The following is a 15,719-nucleotide window of genomic DNA, read 5'->3' as shown; positions in this document are numbered from 1 at the left end:
CCTCTGGGCCCTGCATCGGTACAGCCAAGGACCAGCCAAGTGAGGAGCTACCAGACCTCATGCCACCTGCTGTAGCCACTGGCTTCAACCCTGGAGCTGAGAGCGTAGCTGGAGATAGACGTGGCAGAGAGGAGATTGCGAGCAAGGCTCCAGCCAGCAGCTCCCACACTGTCCCTAGTCCTGGGCATGGTGCGAGCCTTGGTGTCGAAGGCCAGGGTGTTAAGCCTAGGCTCCTCTACCTCACTAAAGAGAGGCCTCTTTTATTTACTAGAGCCACAGCCCTGCTGCATCAGGACCTTTTCATTTTGCCGGTGCTGGGGCTGTCTATCCGCAAGCTGGAGGTGCTTGAGAGCAGGAAAAGAAAAAAAAAAAAAAAGAAGCCTGCGAGAAAGAGTTCCAGCAGCTCTTCCTGCTCCCAGAGGTGGACTCCTCCTCCAGGCATGGAGGTCTCTCCGCTACTGGGTTTCTGGGCTATTTGCCCCTGATTTGCTCCCTGGGACAGGCTTTTCTTAACAGGCAGGCAAGGGGTATGGGGACTAGGTGGGGGCTTCAAAGGGTACAGCATCAAATCTTCCAAACTCAGCACTTGTGCCCCGGGGTCTCTAATCTGTCTTCTGCCCTAGGATTTATTCATACTGTTAAATTACCAGTTTATGCAAATAACTTTCATATTTATGCCTCTTAAAAACGTGTAAGCCGAGTGCAGTGACTTACGCCTGTAATCCCAACACTTTGAGAGGCCGAGGCTGGAGGATTGCTTGGGGTCAGGAGGTCCAGATGAGCCTGGATAACACAGCGAGATCCTGTCTCTATAAGAAACCATTTCAAAATCAGCCAGGCATGGGGTCCCACACGTGTAGTCCCAGCTGCTCAGGAGGCTGAGGTGGGAGGATTGCTTGAGCCTAGGAAATCAAGGCTGTAGTGAGCTGTGTTTGGGCCACTGCAGTTCAGCCTGGGTGACGGAGCAAGACTCTGTGTGTGTGTGTGTGTGTGTGTGTGTGTGTGTAATGTGTGTGTGTATAATGTGTGTGTGTGTAATAGTTGTCTACAAGACACACCTTTAATTAATCACAGCCAGCCCTCAAATAATCTGTATAGTGTAGGACCCTTACAATGCTACATTCCCAACTCTTCTCCTCACCCATCTTTTGCTTTCTTTCTTTCCACGGATTCTGTGACCATCTTCCTCTCCTCATTGACTCTGCATCAAGGGGATTCCTGGTGGGGGAAGGGTAGCCGGTGAGAAATGAAGTATCAAGAAACTAGCAAAGGGTCTTCTGGCTGTTTGGGGAGAGTCCTTGTGTCATCCCTACCCTAGTCTCCAGCGTTCTGGGCCGGTCACCCTGTGGCCTCTGTGCTCTGTGTCTCTGAATCTGGCCTCCGTGGGAAGGACCCTGGGAGACCCAGCAGAGTGGGGTGCCTGGGTTGACAAACATCCTCCTGTTCCTCTGGCTGTGTGGCTCAGGGATAGGCCCACACAGTGCATCCAGGTGTGCCAGGCCACATCACCGCCCCCTTTGAGATGGGCCCAGAGGACCTTGTGGCACAAGCATGAAGCTTAGCACCCGGAGCCTGGGACCAACTGCCCCTCCCTCTGTCCTGGAGTTGGGATTCAGTCCTGAGAAGACTTTCAATCACCTGTGGGTGCTGATGAGGTGGGGGAGAGGTCTGTCAACTGACAGGGGCCATTGCTAGGGGACTCAGCACTACCGTTCAGGGGTCTGGTCAGTGGGGGTCTGGTCAGCAGGGATTGAACTCTGAGGCTCAGACACAGAAAAACTGGTCAGTGACCCTTTCTCCTTTTTCAGCTCTTGCCGCAGGTGCAGAGAGAGAGGAACTTCCAGTGCCTGCTACTGAGCCAGAGCCCACAGTATGGGGAAGGCCCCATCCAGAGGCAGCACTGCAGCTAGAGGTAGCTCCAGAGCCCTCTGGGCCCTGCACCGGTATAGCCAAAGACCAGCCAAGCGAGGAACTGCCAGACCTCATGCTACCTGCCATGGCCACTGGCCTCAACCCTGCAGCTGAGAGCATAGCTGGAGATAGACGTGGCAGAGAGGAGGTTGCAAGCAAGGCTCCAGCCAGCAGCTCCCACGCTGTCCCTAGTCCTGGGCATGGTGCGAGCCTTGGTGTCGGAGGCCAGGGTGTTAAGCCTGGGCTCCTCTACCTCACTAAAGAGAGGCCTCTTTTATTTACTAGAGCCACAGCCCTGCTGCATCAGGACCTTTTCATTCTGCTGGTGCTGGTGCTATCTATCCGCAAGTTGGAGGTGCTTGAGAGCAGGAAAAGGAGGCTGCGAGAAAGAGTTCCAATAGCTCCTCATGCACCCAGAGGCGGCCTGCTCTTCCATGAGAGCAAAAAAAGAAGCCTGTGAATAAGGGTTCCAGCAGCTCCTCCTGCTCCCAGAGGTGGACTCCTCCTCCAGGCATGGTAGTCTCTCGGCTACTGGGCTTCTGGGCTATTTGCCCCCGATTTGCTCCCTGGGACGGGCTCTTCTTAACAGGCAGGCAAGGGGTATGGGGACCAGGTGGGGGCTTCAAAGGGTACAGCATCAAATCTTCCAAACTCAGCACTTGTGCCCCAGGGTCTCCAATCTGTCTTCTGCCTTAAGATTTATTCATACTGTTAAATTACCAGTCTATGCAAATGACATTTAAATAAAGTTTGATTTCTGAAACTTCATGCCTTTTTGAACTCCCTAATGTTAGATGGTGTTTTTGAGGCGATCCTAAAATCTCTGATAGTTGAGTCTTTTGTTGCGGTTGTTTGTGTGATTGAGTTACCACCAAATCAACTGTTATTGGAAACCTTTCAGGTATGGCTTTTAAAAGACCTTGACCTACTCTTGCCTCTTTTGACCCTCCAGTTTATTGTGGAAAGAAGGATCACTTAGTTTCACGTCTCCAGCAGAATGTCTCCGGCAGATCAATCACTTTCCTCCATCCATAGCAGGGAGGAGTCATGGCACTCCAGAGGGTTACTAGGAGGAGGAGGTGAGGAGGTATATGGAATCCAGCCCTGCCACACAGACCTAGCACGTTACACCCTAGCTGAGTCTCCTGCTAAGGAAGGGGCACACCCTCTGCCCTCAACTGTCAGCCACCCATCCCCCACCTACATCCCCAGGACTGCCCCAGATGGGGAGGTCTGCGATTGGGGAGGACACATAGATGTTCTGATGCTAGCTACGGGACCTGGGGGTGATGACAGTGACAAGGATCTGGGTGCATACTTGAGTTGGGCAGCCAGGTCTGGCCAGAGCAGTGACACATGCATCCACACATTAGTGCACTCACATACATGTGCATGCTCACCTGCACAAACACGCTGCACACACGCATGTTGTAACTTCAGGGACGGGAGGATGCTGACTCTGGACCCTGCTGACCCAGGCAGGGCCCTCTGTAATGGGTGCCATGACTCCACAATGTCACTGGTGCTGAGTACCCCACCTGTCTACCTGCCTGCCCTCTCTGTGTCTGCAGCTCTTGGAGACAAGACACACAGCAGTATCTGGTTCTGTGCAGGGGAGGCTTTCCTGAGTGAGAGGCACAGCTGGATCAGTAGACTCAGGTGAGTGTGACCTGCTGTGTTCCCTCCCTGCTGATCTGTGACAGTCGCTACCTGGTGAGCAGTGCTGTCCTCTGGGCAGGTGCCGAGGAGGGCCATCCCTGAGCACTCACCAGGTGCCCATTCTGCACTGACTGTGTAGACGGTTGTTTCCTGCATCCTCACAGCAACTCTGTGGGGTGGGTGCTGTCCCCAAATGCACCCATTTGACAAGTGAGCTGTCCAGGGTCAGAGGAGCCGATACTGGCCCAGGGACCCAGATGTGAGCCTGGGATGTGCTCTCAGCCCTGCCCTGTGCTGTGCTGGACTCAAGCCCTGACATCTGCAGCCTCCCTGCCCTGGATTCCAAATCTCCCTGGGGTTCTGGACTTCAGTGGGGCAGAGCCTGGCCCTGGAAGAGGCACTAAAATGGAGGCCCTGTGGATGGTGGGGAGGCGGGGGTTCTCAGTCCAATTCTGTGCCTTAAGGTGGGAGGAGGTCTCACCAAGAATTCAGACTTCAGATGTGGTCACTGATGGTCCCTGTGGACCCCACTGGACACATGGGGTCCTTCGTCTAGGAGTGGGGTGGGGAGCCCTCTGCCCTTGGGCAGTTGTGGAAAATGAAGGAGTTCTGGAGGGTTGCCTGTAGGGTGATGACTGTCCTTCCTGGTCAAAGGGGCTTGGGGACTGGGACCTTCCCCGAGCAGACCTTCCTCTGTCTGATCCCCTGGAGGCGTTGCCCTTCCTTCGCCCCAAGCACTCCTTGTGGGGATGGTCCCCCTGGGTGTTCTCTGGGACCAAAGCCCCAGAGTTCTCTTGTTCTTTCTTGGTGACCTGGGAAATTGAAGCCCCCTCCTGTATTGACAGCTGGGAATTGTACAGTCCACCGTCCTTCCACCTGAGATAGGCTCTCCATGAGCACAGAGGCTGCTTTGGATGCAATAGACCATTTTCCCCAAACCAAACACCCTCCTGGCTTGGCTGGCATTGTTCCTGAAGCGGTTTCCCAGGCCAGAGTGTGTGAGAATTGGAGTAGGACGGAGCAGTCACCAGTTATCTTGCTTCCTACAGAAAACTGGGCATCTTCATGGAGATTGATCTTATACAGATGTCCAGTCCTGACCCCATCTGCCTCCAGGTGCCCAGAACAGCTCACGTGAACCCTTGACGCTCGGCAGGTGGACGCCGTTTGCCCTGCCGGGGCAGGTGTGTATCGATCTAAGAGCACTTGCAGACAATAGGCCTCTCTTTCCAGGTTGCCCTGTGCTCAAGTCCTCAGGAAGGAGCCCACCCCAGGTGGGATGCAAGGACTCCAGAGACTGAGGAGGGGTGGGGTCACTGGGTCTGGCCCCCTGTCACCTGGAAGGGGTGGTAGAATGGGGCTCCTCGGGCCGGAGGGTGTCTAGGGGTGTGGCAGGGCTGGTTTGGGTGTTTTCTGGAGCATTGGGTACAGCAGAACCATTGGATGACTTGGTCTTGTGGGATGGTGATGGATGAGGTCATGGATACCCTGCATGTGCATGGGTGAGGGGACATTATTGACAAGTATGAGCAGGTATAGGTAGGGCCGCTCCCTCGAGGGAGGTGGGACTTTGTCTCCCTCACTGTGCCTGGTCAAAGGCTCCTGGGCTCCCTAAGATCACAGGGCCGGGACAGGCTGTCCATACCCTTGGGACCCTAAGTGTCTCATCTTGCGCCCCTCTCCCTGACCCCCTCTGGGTCACAGGCACGGGAGCTCAGTCAGCAGTGGACATGGAGCAAAAGCATGTTGACATCTGGAAATTCACCTATCGCCTCGGGATTGTGCGGTGAGTCCTCTGTCCCCTGACACATCGGTCTCACCTCAGGGACAGGTTTTGTTTTTAGAAAGATTCTCTGAGACAGGACATGTCTCCCCGGCTCTGGCCAACCTCCTCTCCAGGGTCAGAGCTCCTCCCTGCCTCTCCTGCAGGTCCAGTCAGTGGTCAGGGTTAGAGCAGAGCCTCGAGGCCAATCTAGGGAGCTCAGAAGAGTGCGTGGGACAGAGAGGGGGCTGGGTCTGACCCCTGGGCTCTCAGCACTTAGGTCTTCACATCAGCAGGAGAAGAGGGGACAGCCTATGGGCCTGGCCCTGTCCCCTTGGGGGCTGTGCTGGTGAGATCTGGGGGTGGTGGCCACAGGCTAGGGGACCCCTGGCCTGTGGGCTATTGTGTAGCAGGTCTCTGAGGGCTCAGGGGGCCCAACTGAGGCATCCTATAGGGAGGGGCATGGGGACATCAATGGCTGTGACCCTGAGAGGCTGGGGGAGAAGAAGGGTAGGGCCTGGCCTGGGCATCTCATGGTGAGGCCAGCGGGGCAACAGAGCGTGCAGCTGAAGGCCCGGGAGTGGTGCTGGGAAGGGATCTGGGCGTGGTAAGGGGACCCCAGCCAGGAGCTGGCCCCTCAGGACTCACAGGATGGAGAGAGGGAGGAGCCTGGTGGAGGGGAGCAGGGTGAGCCCCTGAGACCTGCCACTTCTGAGATGCACCTCAACCAAGCCAGCCCAGGGTGTAGCTGCCAGCCTTGGGAAGACAACAGATGGGGTGGGAAAGGAACAGTGAGTGGCACATCTGGGACCCCTCAGTGGGGGTACTTGGTCAGTCCCCAAGGCTCTGCGTGGCCCTCCAGAGACTCTGGTTCCTGCTAGCTCAGTCAGCAGCACGCAGGGTGGATGGGAGTGCTGAGTCAGCACAGGTAGGACAGCCAGGCACCCCATGTCCCAGCTGCTGCAGTGGCTGGGAGGAGGCCGGGGGATGAAGGCTGACTGCCCTGAGACCAGCTTTGGCTGGAGGTGGGGTGGTGGGTCTAGTCCCTACTGCCTGCAGAGTCCTTGGTCACCCTTGTCAACCCAGGTTTCTCCCCAGCATGCTGGGCAGCCCAGAGAAAGACCTGGGAGTCTCATGCCTAGGCTCTGGCAGGAAGAGGGTCACAGAAAGGCCAGAGTGGCCACAGAGAGGGCCACAGACTCTGGGCCAGGCAGGATGGGGGAAGATGGGGAACAGGCAGGGTCAGTGGCCTGCGTGCAGGGAGAGGCAGGTGCACGCTAGGAGGTCAGACCCTGCAAGGTCCGTGGGGAGTGTCAGGTGGGAAGGGCTCCAGGTGTGTCCTCAGGGCACTGGGCAGCTCTCAGTCCACGCTTCCTGGACAATGGTGGGTGATGCCTTCAATCCCAAGGCACTGCTGTCAGTCAGGGCTCGGCAACCCACCCTAGGCGGCACCCATCCTGTCTCAGGACTGGACTTTCTCAGCTGCCACAGAGGGTGCCGCCTCTAGCCCAGGAGGAGCATTCCCATTGTGCAGCCTGAGGCCCCTCGCGGGCCCCGAGTGGTCCCCTCCAGGCCAGTCTCGAGCTTGCATTTTCCAGGGTCCTGGTGCCTCACGAGGACCAGGTGCCCAGCTCCACAGGGAAGTCCTTGCCTTCCTTCCCTGTGCCTTCCTCCGGTCTGAGACTTAGGGCAAATGGGAGCGCTAACGCCCCCTTAGGAAGGGGGATGGCTCCTGGCCCAGGCATGTCCTCAGCTCTGTCTGAGTTGCCTTACAGTGAGAGGAAGCTGGCTCCTGTCAGGGCCCTGGAGGTGAAGATAAGAGCCTGTGCCTACTGCGTTGGAGGCTGCCCCAGGGATAGGGAACCAGAGCTGGTGGGCGAGGCAGAGGGGGTGGCCTGTGGGCCGAAGTGGTGGTGACTGGGAGTGACACTGTCACTGGGAGAAATGGCAGTTCCTGCTGCACCTGAACCCAAGATTCTGTCTCCGTGGTGGTTCAATCAAAACCCAAACCAAGAACCACAGTCTTGCTCAGAAGTCACTGCCTTACTGCCTTCTTATTCCAGGATCCCAGCTGAAGGCTTGGAAACAACCAAAATACAGGGTTTTGTGGTCTGAGAAAGCTGACTCCTGGCATCAGGGGGCCAAGCAACTGGTGCCCGTTCTATCAGAGGGTCTCAGCCTCCCAGGGTTTGCCCTTTCCTGGCTCGTTCCAGTTCCTGGAGTCCAGGACCCAGCATCCATGGGCCGCTACCAGAGAGGCCAGACAGCTCCGCTAACTCCATCCTGGCTCACTGACAGCAAGGAGGTCAGGAAATAAAACCACTGACAAGTGGCCGAAGATGCTTAGAGACTGGCCAAAATATAAGAACAGCAAGAAGGTAACATGGTGGAGGGAGTGGCCCCCATGACTGCTCTCTGCAGAGCCAGGAGACAGGTGCCCATGGCCGTGACCTGGCACCGTCTGCCTCTCAGCGGGTGGGTGGCACCCTGTCCTCACCCACAGGACACCAGACCTGGTTGCCAGGCTTTTGGCCCATCCATGCAAGCATCGCCTTTCTGGGAGAAAACCTAATAATACCAGGACCTGGGCCACCCCTAGCTCAGGGGTATGGACGCGTCCTGGTGACCCGAAAAAAGGAAAAGGTCCAGGTCAGAGTGCTCCTCCACACTTTCAATTGTCAGAGGAGGCCTGCCTCTCCCGTGGAACCGAGGAGCCAAAGGCTGGAGACTTCCAGAACCCTTAGGCTCTGATCCTCCCAGGGTTGCCCCGTGTTGTCTCACTAAAGCGTTTTGTCTGTTTCTGTCTCGCAGGGTTTACAGAGGAATTCTCCCCATGGGTGAGGGACTGGGCGTGCTCACTCCTTCTAGACATTGAGGAAGTCAAGACTGAGAACCCAGGGGAATACAAGGTAAGGCCCTCCCATACTTGGCCAAGGCAGGACAAACAGGCCAGGCCATGTCAGGAGCCCAGGACTCCAGCTGGAGGGAGCATCGAGTCCGGGTTGGGGGTGGGGGCTGTGGTCAGACACACATCCTGGGCACAGACAGTGACTCAGACACCACAGGTGCACTGGACTCTGCTGACACTTCCTGGTTTCAGAAACAAGGCAAAAAAGGAGCTTTCTGCAGAAGGAAACCTTCCTCCTTTCCTTCCAGAAGTGCTGACGGTGGGTTGACTGCCATTTGGGGCAGGGAGTCTTTTGTGTGTTCTGAGGCTGCTTCCTCCTTTTGGCCCTGCCCTACAGGTCATGAAGGAGAAGGGCAACAGGTCCCCACATGATGTTTAGAGAGCGATACGGACTCAAGGCATGTGGTGTTTAGAGAACTATTCAGTGTTAACTAAGGCCTTTCGGGGCTACAGGGGTCCTAGGGGAGATGGGCAATCCAGAGGGATGAGAGCTTCCCCAGGGCAGAGGCCAGGGTCATCGAGGTGGGTTCACAGAGCCGCCAAGAGCTCTTCTGGCCAGGGAACAGCCAGCATTATGGATTGAGCACCTCCCAGGTTCCCCTGGGCTGGGCTGGGGCATATAATGCAGAATGATGAAAAGTGCTCTCCATGATCCATGGAGGCTGAGGTGGGCAGATTGCTCGAGGTCAGAAGTGTGAGACCAGCCTGGCCAACATGACGAAACCCTGTCCCTACAAAACATATAAAAATTTGCCTTGCATGGGGGTGTATGCCTGTGGTCCCAGCTACTCTGGAGGCTGATATGGAAATATCAAAGCAAGGTGATTCAAGGGTCTGCTAGAAAATATTTAACCAAAATAAAATACCCATTACATTCAAAGGAGAAGGGCAAGAGGTCCCCACATGATGTTTAGAGAGCGATATGGAGTCAAGTAAGGCATGTGGTGTTTAGAGAACGATTCGGTGTCAAGTAAGGCCTATTTTCAAAGGTAAACTAGGTTCAGAAATTTAAATATTTCACAATAGACGTTTCCCTCAATTTCTAAAACTAGATACAGAATGAAAATGCTCAGTTTTCATATAATCGCTTTAGTCAATCATGGACCTGTGTTTACAAAAGAAAGGCAAGAGTGATCTTCTCTTTCAACACAAAAAGATCTATATCTGCTGAAAATTCATTCAAAGACTCTTTATACAACCGTATTTGTCCTTCACTTTCATAGATCAATGGATTTCTGTTCAGCAGTTTAAAAAAATCTCTCTATCCATATATGTCTATCTACGTATGTAGATATGTGCGAATGTTTGCATGTATGTGTGTACCTATCTATCTATGATCTATCTAGTCCCTCGGTTCTCATCTGTGATGCCACGATTCAAAGAAAAGCAATATGGCATCACTGCTGTGACACGGTTACTGAACATGCAGTATAGCGTAGGATTCGGTCAGCCTCCCCAACCATTTTCTTGTCTACTTGATTTTAGAGTCGTTTCCTACTATCAGGCAGCTACTAATTAGTTGATATTAAAAGCAGCCCTTGTTTAGGCATTTTACTTCAATAATATAGTTTTCATTGTTTAGACATTTTATAAACTTAATCTTTCTCTTGCTATCTCTCCAGAAAGATGACGAGACTGCATTTATAGTTTTGCAGCTACAGATAATTGTACAAATAACTAAATATGTGGAATTGTTAATGTGTGTCAAGCACTGTACTAGGCATATTATATACATAATTTATTTACTCTACATAGCCACAGTATAAACTAGTTACCATTTAATCCACATTTTTCAGATAAGGAAAATGAGGCACAGAGAATTTAAGAAATATATGTACGTTACACTAGTAGGATGTAGCAAAACTCCCATTTAAACCCACATTTCTCCGCAAAGAGCTTAAACTCCTAACTTTTATGTTATACTGATTTGGTACTTATCATTTTTGAGTCTCAGTTTTCTCATCTAGGAAGTATACTACTTCATTTATTCATTAACTCTCAGCTGTTTAATTGTCTGCTGTGTGCTAGATTATATGGAGGTGCAGGCGCAAGGATTAACCAGGAACAAAACAGACTGTGTATGCTGTCAAGGGCATAACTTTCCAGTGAGAAGAGTCAGAGAGACAGGAAATAAATGACTGTAACATGTTATATGGTTACAAGAACTTTTATGAAAAATGAAGCACGCTAAAGAAGAGAGGAAGTGTTGTATTGGAAGCACTATTTTATATCATATGTGGAAAATTCTGCTAATGAGACATTTGAAAAGCAAGAAGAAGATTTTAGGCAAAAAGTAAGACAAATCTAAGAAGGAGGATGTTCTAGGAAGAACGTGTCTATCACTGAGGCCAGAGCAAAGTGCACAAGGGGAAGGATGTAGACACAGTTTCAGAGCAATTTCGACGAACTAAATAATGCAGGCCCTTGAAGACATTGTGGTCAGTTACTGTCCAACCAGGAGACTGGAAACGTGCACAGTGATTTGAATAAGGAAAATTGAACGTAAATAACTGTTAACTATTTCAGGAATTATCTCTTAAAGCAGGGGTGTTCCAATCTTTGTCTTCCCTTGCCACATTGGAAGAATTGTCTCCGGCCCACACACAAAATATCATGAACACTAATGAGGCTAATAACTAAACACAACCAAACAAAAAAAAAACACAAAAAAAACCATAGTGATTTGTTTGTTTGTTGTGGGTTTTTTGTTGTTGTTGTTTGTTTGTTTGTTTGTTTTTGATACAGAGCTCTCACCGCTGTTGCCAGACTGGAGTGCCATGGCGCCATCTCGACTCACTGCAACCTCCGCCTCCTGGGTTTAAGGGATTCTCCTGCCTCAGCCTCCCGAGTAGCTGGAACTACAGGCACAGGCACAGCCAACTTTTGTATTTTTAGTAGAGACGAGGTTTCACCATGTTGGCCAGCATAGTCTCAATCTCTTGACCTCGTGATCTGCCTGCCTCGGCCTCCCAAAGTTCTGGGATTACAGGCGTGAGCCACTGCACCCAGCCTGTTGTTTTGGTTTTTGAGACAGAGTCTTACTCTGTCACCCAGGCTGGAGTATAGTGGCATGATCTCGGCTCACTGCAACCTCTGCCTCCAGACTCAATCGATTCTCATGCCTCAGCCTCCTGAGTAGGTGGGATTACAGGCATGTGCCACCACACTCGGCTAATTTTCGTACTTTTAGTAGAGAGAGATGGGTTTTCACCATGTTGACCAGGCTGGTCTTGAACTCCTGACCTCAAGTGATGTGCCTTCCTCGGCCTCCCAAAGTCCTGGGATTACAGGCGTGAACCACTGGGCACCCAGCCAAAAATCTCATAGTGTTTTAAGAAAGTTTACAAATTTGTGTCAGGCCTCATTCAAAGCAGCCCTGGGCTATGGGTTGGACAAACTTGTGAAAGGCAAAGCAAACACACACACAGAATAGGGACAGCAAAATCAGGGAGCTGCCACCGCACTCTCCAGAGCTTCAGGCAAGCACTGCAGAAGAAACCAATCTGGAAGAATCCCCTGCACACACCAGAACTGAGCGCTAGGCCTCCTTGGAGAGGGTGAGGATGTGGCCTGTTTGATAGCAGAGAATTTTGCTGAGGTGCTACACTGACAAAACACTGGGAAGCTGCTCCCCTACGTGCTGCCTGTGACCTGCTCTGTCCCCAGAGAGGTGATGGCCACCGTTGGCTGTAGTCCCCCACAAGGGCAAGGTAAGAGGAACACTCAGAACTAGAAAGAGCCCCAACCTTCTCCAGCGTCCCTCTAGCAGATGCTACAGATGAAGTTTCACACCGTGCCACAGACAAGGCAACGCCGGTGAGCAGAGTAAGGGGGGAGGTTTGAAACTGATGGTAATCAGCTCAACAGTGCAAGAAAAATGAGTTTTCTTTTGAAAAGACGTTCAACATCACTGATCATTAGAGAAATGCAAATCAAAACCACCATGAGATACCACCTCACACTAGTCAGAATGGCTATTACCAAAAAGTCAAAAACTAACAGATGCTGACAAGGTTGTGGAGAAAAAAGGAACACTTACACACTGTTGGTGGGAGTGGAAATTAATTCAGCCATCGTGGAAGACAGTGGTGATTCCTCAAATACCCAAGACAGAAATACCATTCAACAAAGCAATCCCAATACCGGTTATATACCCAAACGAATAGAAATCATTTTATTATGAACACACATGCATGTGTATGTTCATTCCAGCACTAGTCACAATAGCAAAGACATGGAATCAACCCAAATGCCCATTAAGGATAGACTAGATAAAGAAAATGTGGTATATATACACCATGGAATACTATGCAGCCTTAAAAAAAGAATTGAGGTCATGTCCTTTGCAGGGACATGGATGGAGCTGGAGGCCATTATCCTTAGCAAGCTTATAAGTGTGAGCTAAATGATGAGAACACATGGACACATAGAGGGGAACGACAAACACTGGGGCCTTTCGAAGCCTGGAGGGTGGGAGGAGGGAGAAGAGTGGGAAGAAAAACTAGTGGGTACTAAGCTTAATACCTGGATGATGAAAGAATCTATACAACAAGCCCCCATGACACAAGTGTACTTGTGGAGCCTGCATATGTACCCTGAACTTAAAAGTTATTTTTTAAAAAAAGAAAACATGAGTTTTGCCCCCATTCAAAGAACGTGAGCCAAAGGGTGACCTTTTAAATGATATTTTGAAAAATCAGCTAGGTAGCTTCCTGGAAAGACAAAAGGAACAGACAATACAAGGAGTAAAAAGCATCTAGAAGGACAGGCTACTACCAATCGGACCTGAGGTGATAGTGGCTGGGCGGGGTGGCAGCAGTAGACCTGTCAGAGATGCCTGGATTCGCAATATGTTTTAAAAGAATCACCAGCACGATCTACTGATGAATTGGTTTGGTTTATGAGAGAAAGAAAGTAGTCCCAGAGGATTCCAGATTTCTTAAGAACAGAAGTGACATTTACTAGATGGTAAAGACTGAATAAAAGTGAAAAACTGAGCTTCTCACTTCAAGAAAAACGGAAATATCCTATATGTCAGTGATAAAATTTAAAATTTGAATTAAAAACAAGAATTTTGGGAAACTTTATAACTACTGTGAGCCAGACTGCTGTCCAAACACCTAAAGATCTTTCTGGTTAGGCTGGCAATGATTTAACAAAGCTGTTGTTTATTTGACATTGTATAATGAAATGTGCCAACATTTATTTATTTATTTATTTATTTATTTATTTATTTTGAGACAGAGTCTCGCTCTGTCGCCCAGGCTGGAGTGCAGTGGCCGGATCTCAGCTCACTGCAAGCTCCGCCTCCCGGGTTTACGCCATTCTCCTGCCTCAGCCTCCAGAGTAGCTGGGACTACAGACGCCCGCCACCTCGCCCGGCTAGTTTTTTGTATTTTAGTAGAGACGGGGTTTCACTGTGTTAGCCAGGATGGTCTCGATCTCCTGACCTCGTGATCCGCCCGTCTCAGCCTCCCAAAGTGCTGGGATTACAGACTTGAGCCACCGCGCCCGGCTGAAATGTGCCAACATTTAAAAGATCTCCTTAACTCCGTGAAACTACGTCTAATGGGTGACATTATAAAATTGGGCATGGATAAAACTTAATTCAAAGTATAAGATGGAACAACAGATTTTAGAGTAAAATTAATCCAACTATTTTTCTCTGTGAGACCAGATTTTTTCATACACTTGTTTAAACTCAATAACATTTTTTTTTTTTTTTTTTTTTTGAGACGGAGTCTCGCTCTGTGGCCCGGGCTGGAGTGCAGTGGCCGGATCTCAGCTCACCACAAGCTCCGCCTCCTGGGTTTACGCCATTCTCCTGCCTCAGCCTCCAGAGTAGCTGGGACTACAGGCGCCCGCCACCTCGCCTGGCTACTTTTTTGTATTCTTTAGTAGAGACGGGGTTTCACCGTGTTAGCCAGGATGGTCTCGATCTCCTGACCTTGTGATTCGCCCGTCTCGGCCTCCCCAAGTGCTGGGATTACAGGCTTGAGCCACGCGCCCGGCCTCAATAACATATTTTAACAGATTAAATGTGGAGTTAAATATGATAATCCAGCTATAATCTATTAAATCAGATATTAAAGAGCTTAATAAAACTAATCACTCTTCACATGAATATCCATTTTCTTTAATTTCTCATGCAAATGTGTTGCTTATGTTAATACATAATGAGTTTGTCATCATTGCTTTGAGTCAACTCATATGCTTCTTCCACATTATTAGACTCAATTTTAATACGGTAAATACCTACACATATAATGAAGATAAATTAAATCACTTTGTGGTCCCCAATAATTTTTAAGATTTTAAGGAGTTCCTGATGCCAAAAAGTTTGAAAATTTGTCTTTATTCTTTTGTACTGTAATTTTTATTCCATTTTCAAGACTACATACTTGCTCTCCAGGAAGACTCAAGTTGAAAAAAGATTGAAAACTAACCATCAACTCAATACAGAGACCATTACTAAGTTAATAAAAATGTATGTCTCTCTTTTAAAATTTGTGTCATGTTTGACTAGAAGAACGTTACATTATCGATCGTATTTTTTTCCCTTAACCTCTGAATCTGGAAATTCAGAGGTTCGATGGACCCTTACCAACTCTTTCAAATTTTATTTATATCATCAAGGGCTACCAAGGATCACGTTTATCCACAAATTTAAAGAAAGAAATGATAGAAAGACAGTATTTGTCCCTTGGGAACTATGGGTTTAAGTTCTTAAAGGAAATGTCTAGTTGTTTTAATGTAAATAAGAATTTTCTTTTTTCTGCTAGTAGGTATAGTATTCCACCTTGTACTACTCATGTTACTTGGCTTTCATGAATTTCTGTCCTTCCCTATTTTCAGAGCACATGCATTTCCTAACATCATCATATTTCCACTGCGTCCATTTGCTAAGCTTTCCCTAACTCATAAAATAACATAATGCCTTGAAAATAAGAGCAAAAAACATGGACTGCTCCAAGTCAGCAAGGTCAACTGTCATTCTTAAATTTTAGACTGTAATCATGTGCAAAAAATAAGAATATACTGCTTAAATGAATTAATCATCTATAAATTTAATAGATCAAAATAATTATGAAATAAACATCCATAAATTCAATACCCAGATCAAGTATCCTCAACAGTCTAGAATTTCCCATCTGCCATTTCCCCGATCACAATTTACTCTCAAAAGTAGTCGCTGTGAAATCTCCTACCACTTTCTCAGGTGCTTTTTGTCTTGCCTGCTTTTTGTTGCCTTTTCTCGGCATTTCTTGCCTTTTTTTGATGCATGTAGATTTTCTTAAACATTCATTTTTTCATTTTATTCCCTCTGGTTTGGAATTTATACACTCTTACTCTCCTGTTAGTAATTTACTAGAAATTACAATATATTTTTGACTTACCAAAATTTAAGTTATTAATACTTTTACCATTATTCTAGAAAATGCAAGGAAGGACCTTAATTCTATTATCCTTTTTTTTTTT

General features: G+C 49.3%; 1 protein-coding gene across 1 annotated transcript in view; it reads right to left on the bottom strand.

Annotated features, from left to right (window-relative positions):
• Positions 1-984: 984 nt before the first annotated feature.
• Positions 985-15,719, bottom strand: part of LOC108512448 (transcription factor GATA-4-like) — a 23,211-nt gene continuing 8,476 nt past the window's right edge. The window contains exon 3 of the mRNA XM_017847720.1: positions 985-1,218. Coding sequence (XP_017703209.1) covers positions 1,193-1,218 — 26 coding nt within the window. The 3' untranslated portion in view covers positions 985-1,192. The remainder of the gene's footprint in view (positions 1,219-15,719) is intronic.

Source organism: Rhinopithecus bieti, unplaced genomic scaffold (assembly GCF_001698545.2).
Source record: "Rhinopithecus bieti isolate Rb0 unplaced genomic scaffold, ASM169854v2 scaffold_30837, whole genome shotgun sequence".
Lineage (NCBI taxonomy): Eukaryota > Metazoa > Chordata > Mammalia > Primates > Cercopithecidae > Rhinopithecus > Rhinopithecus bieti.
Note: the sequence above shows the minus strand (reverse complement) of the source record. Positions and strands in the feature narration are given on the sequence as shown.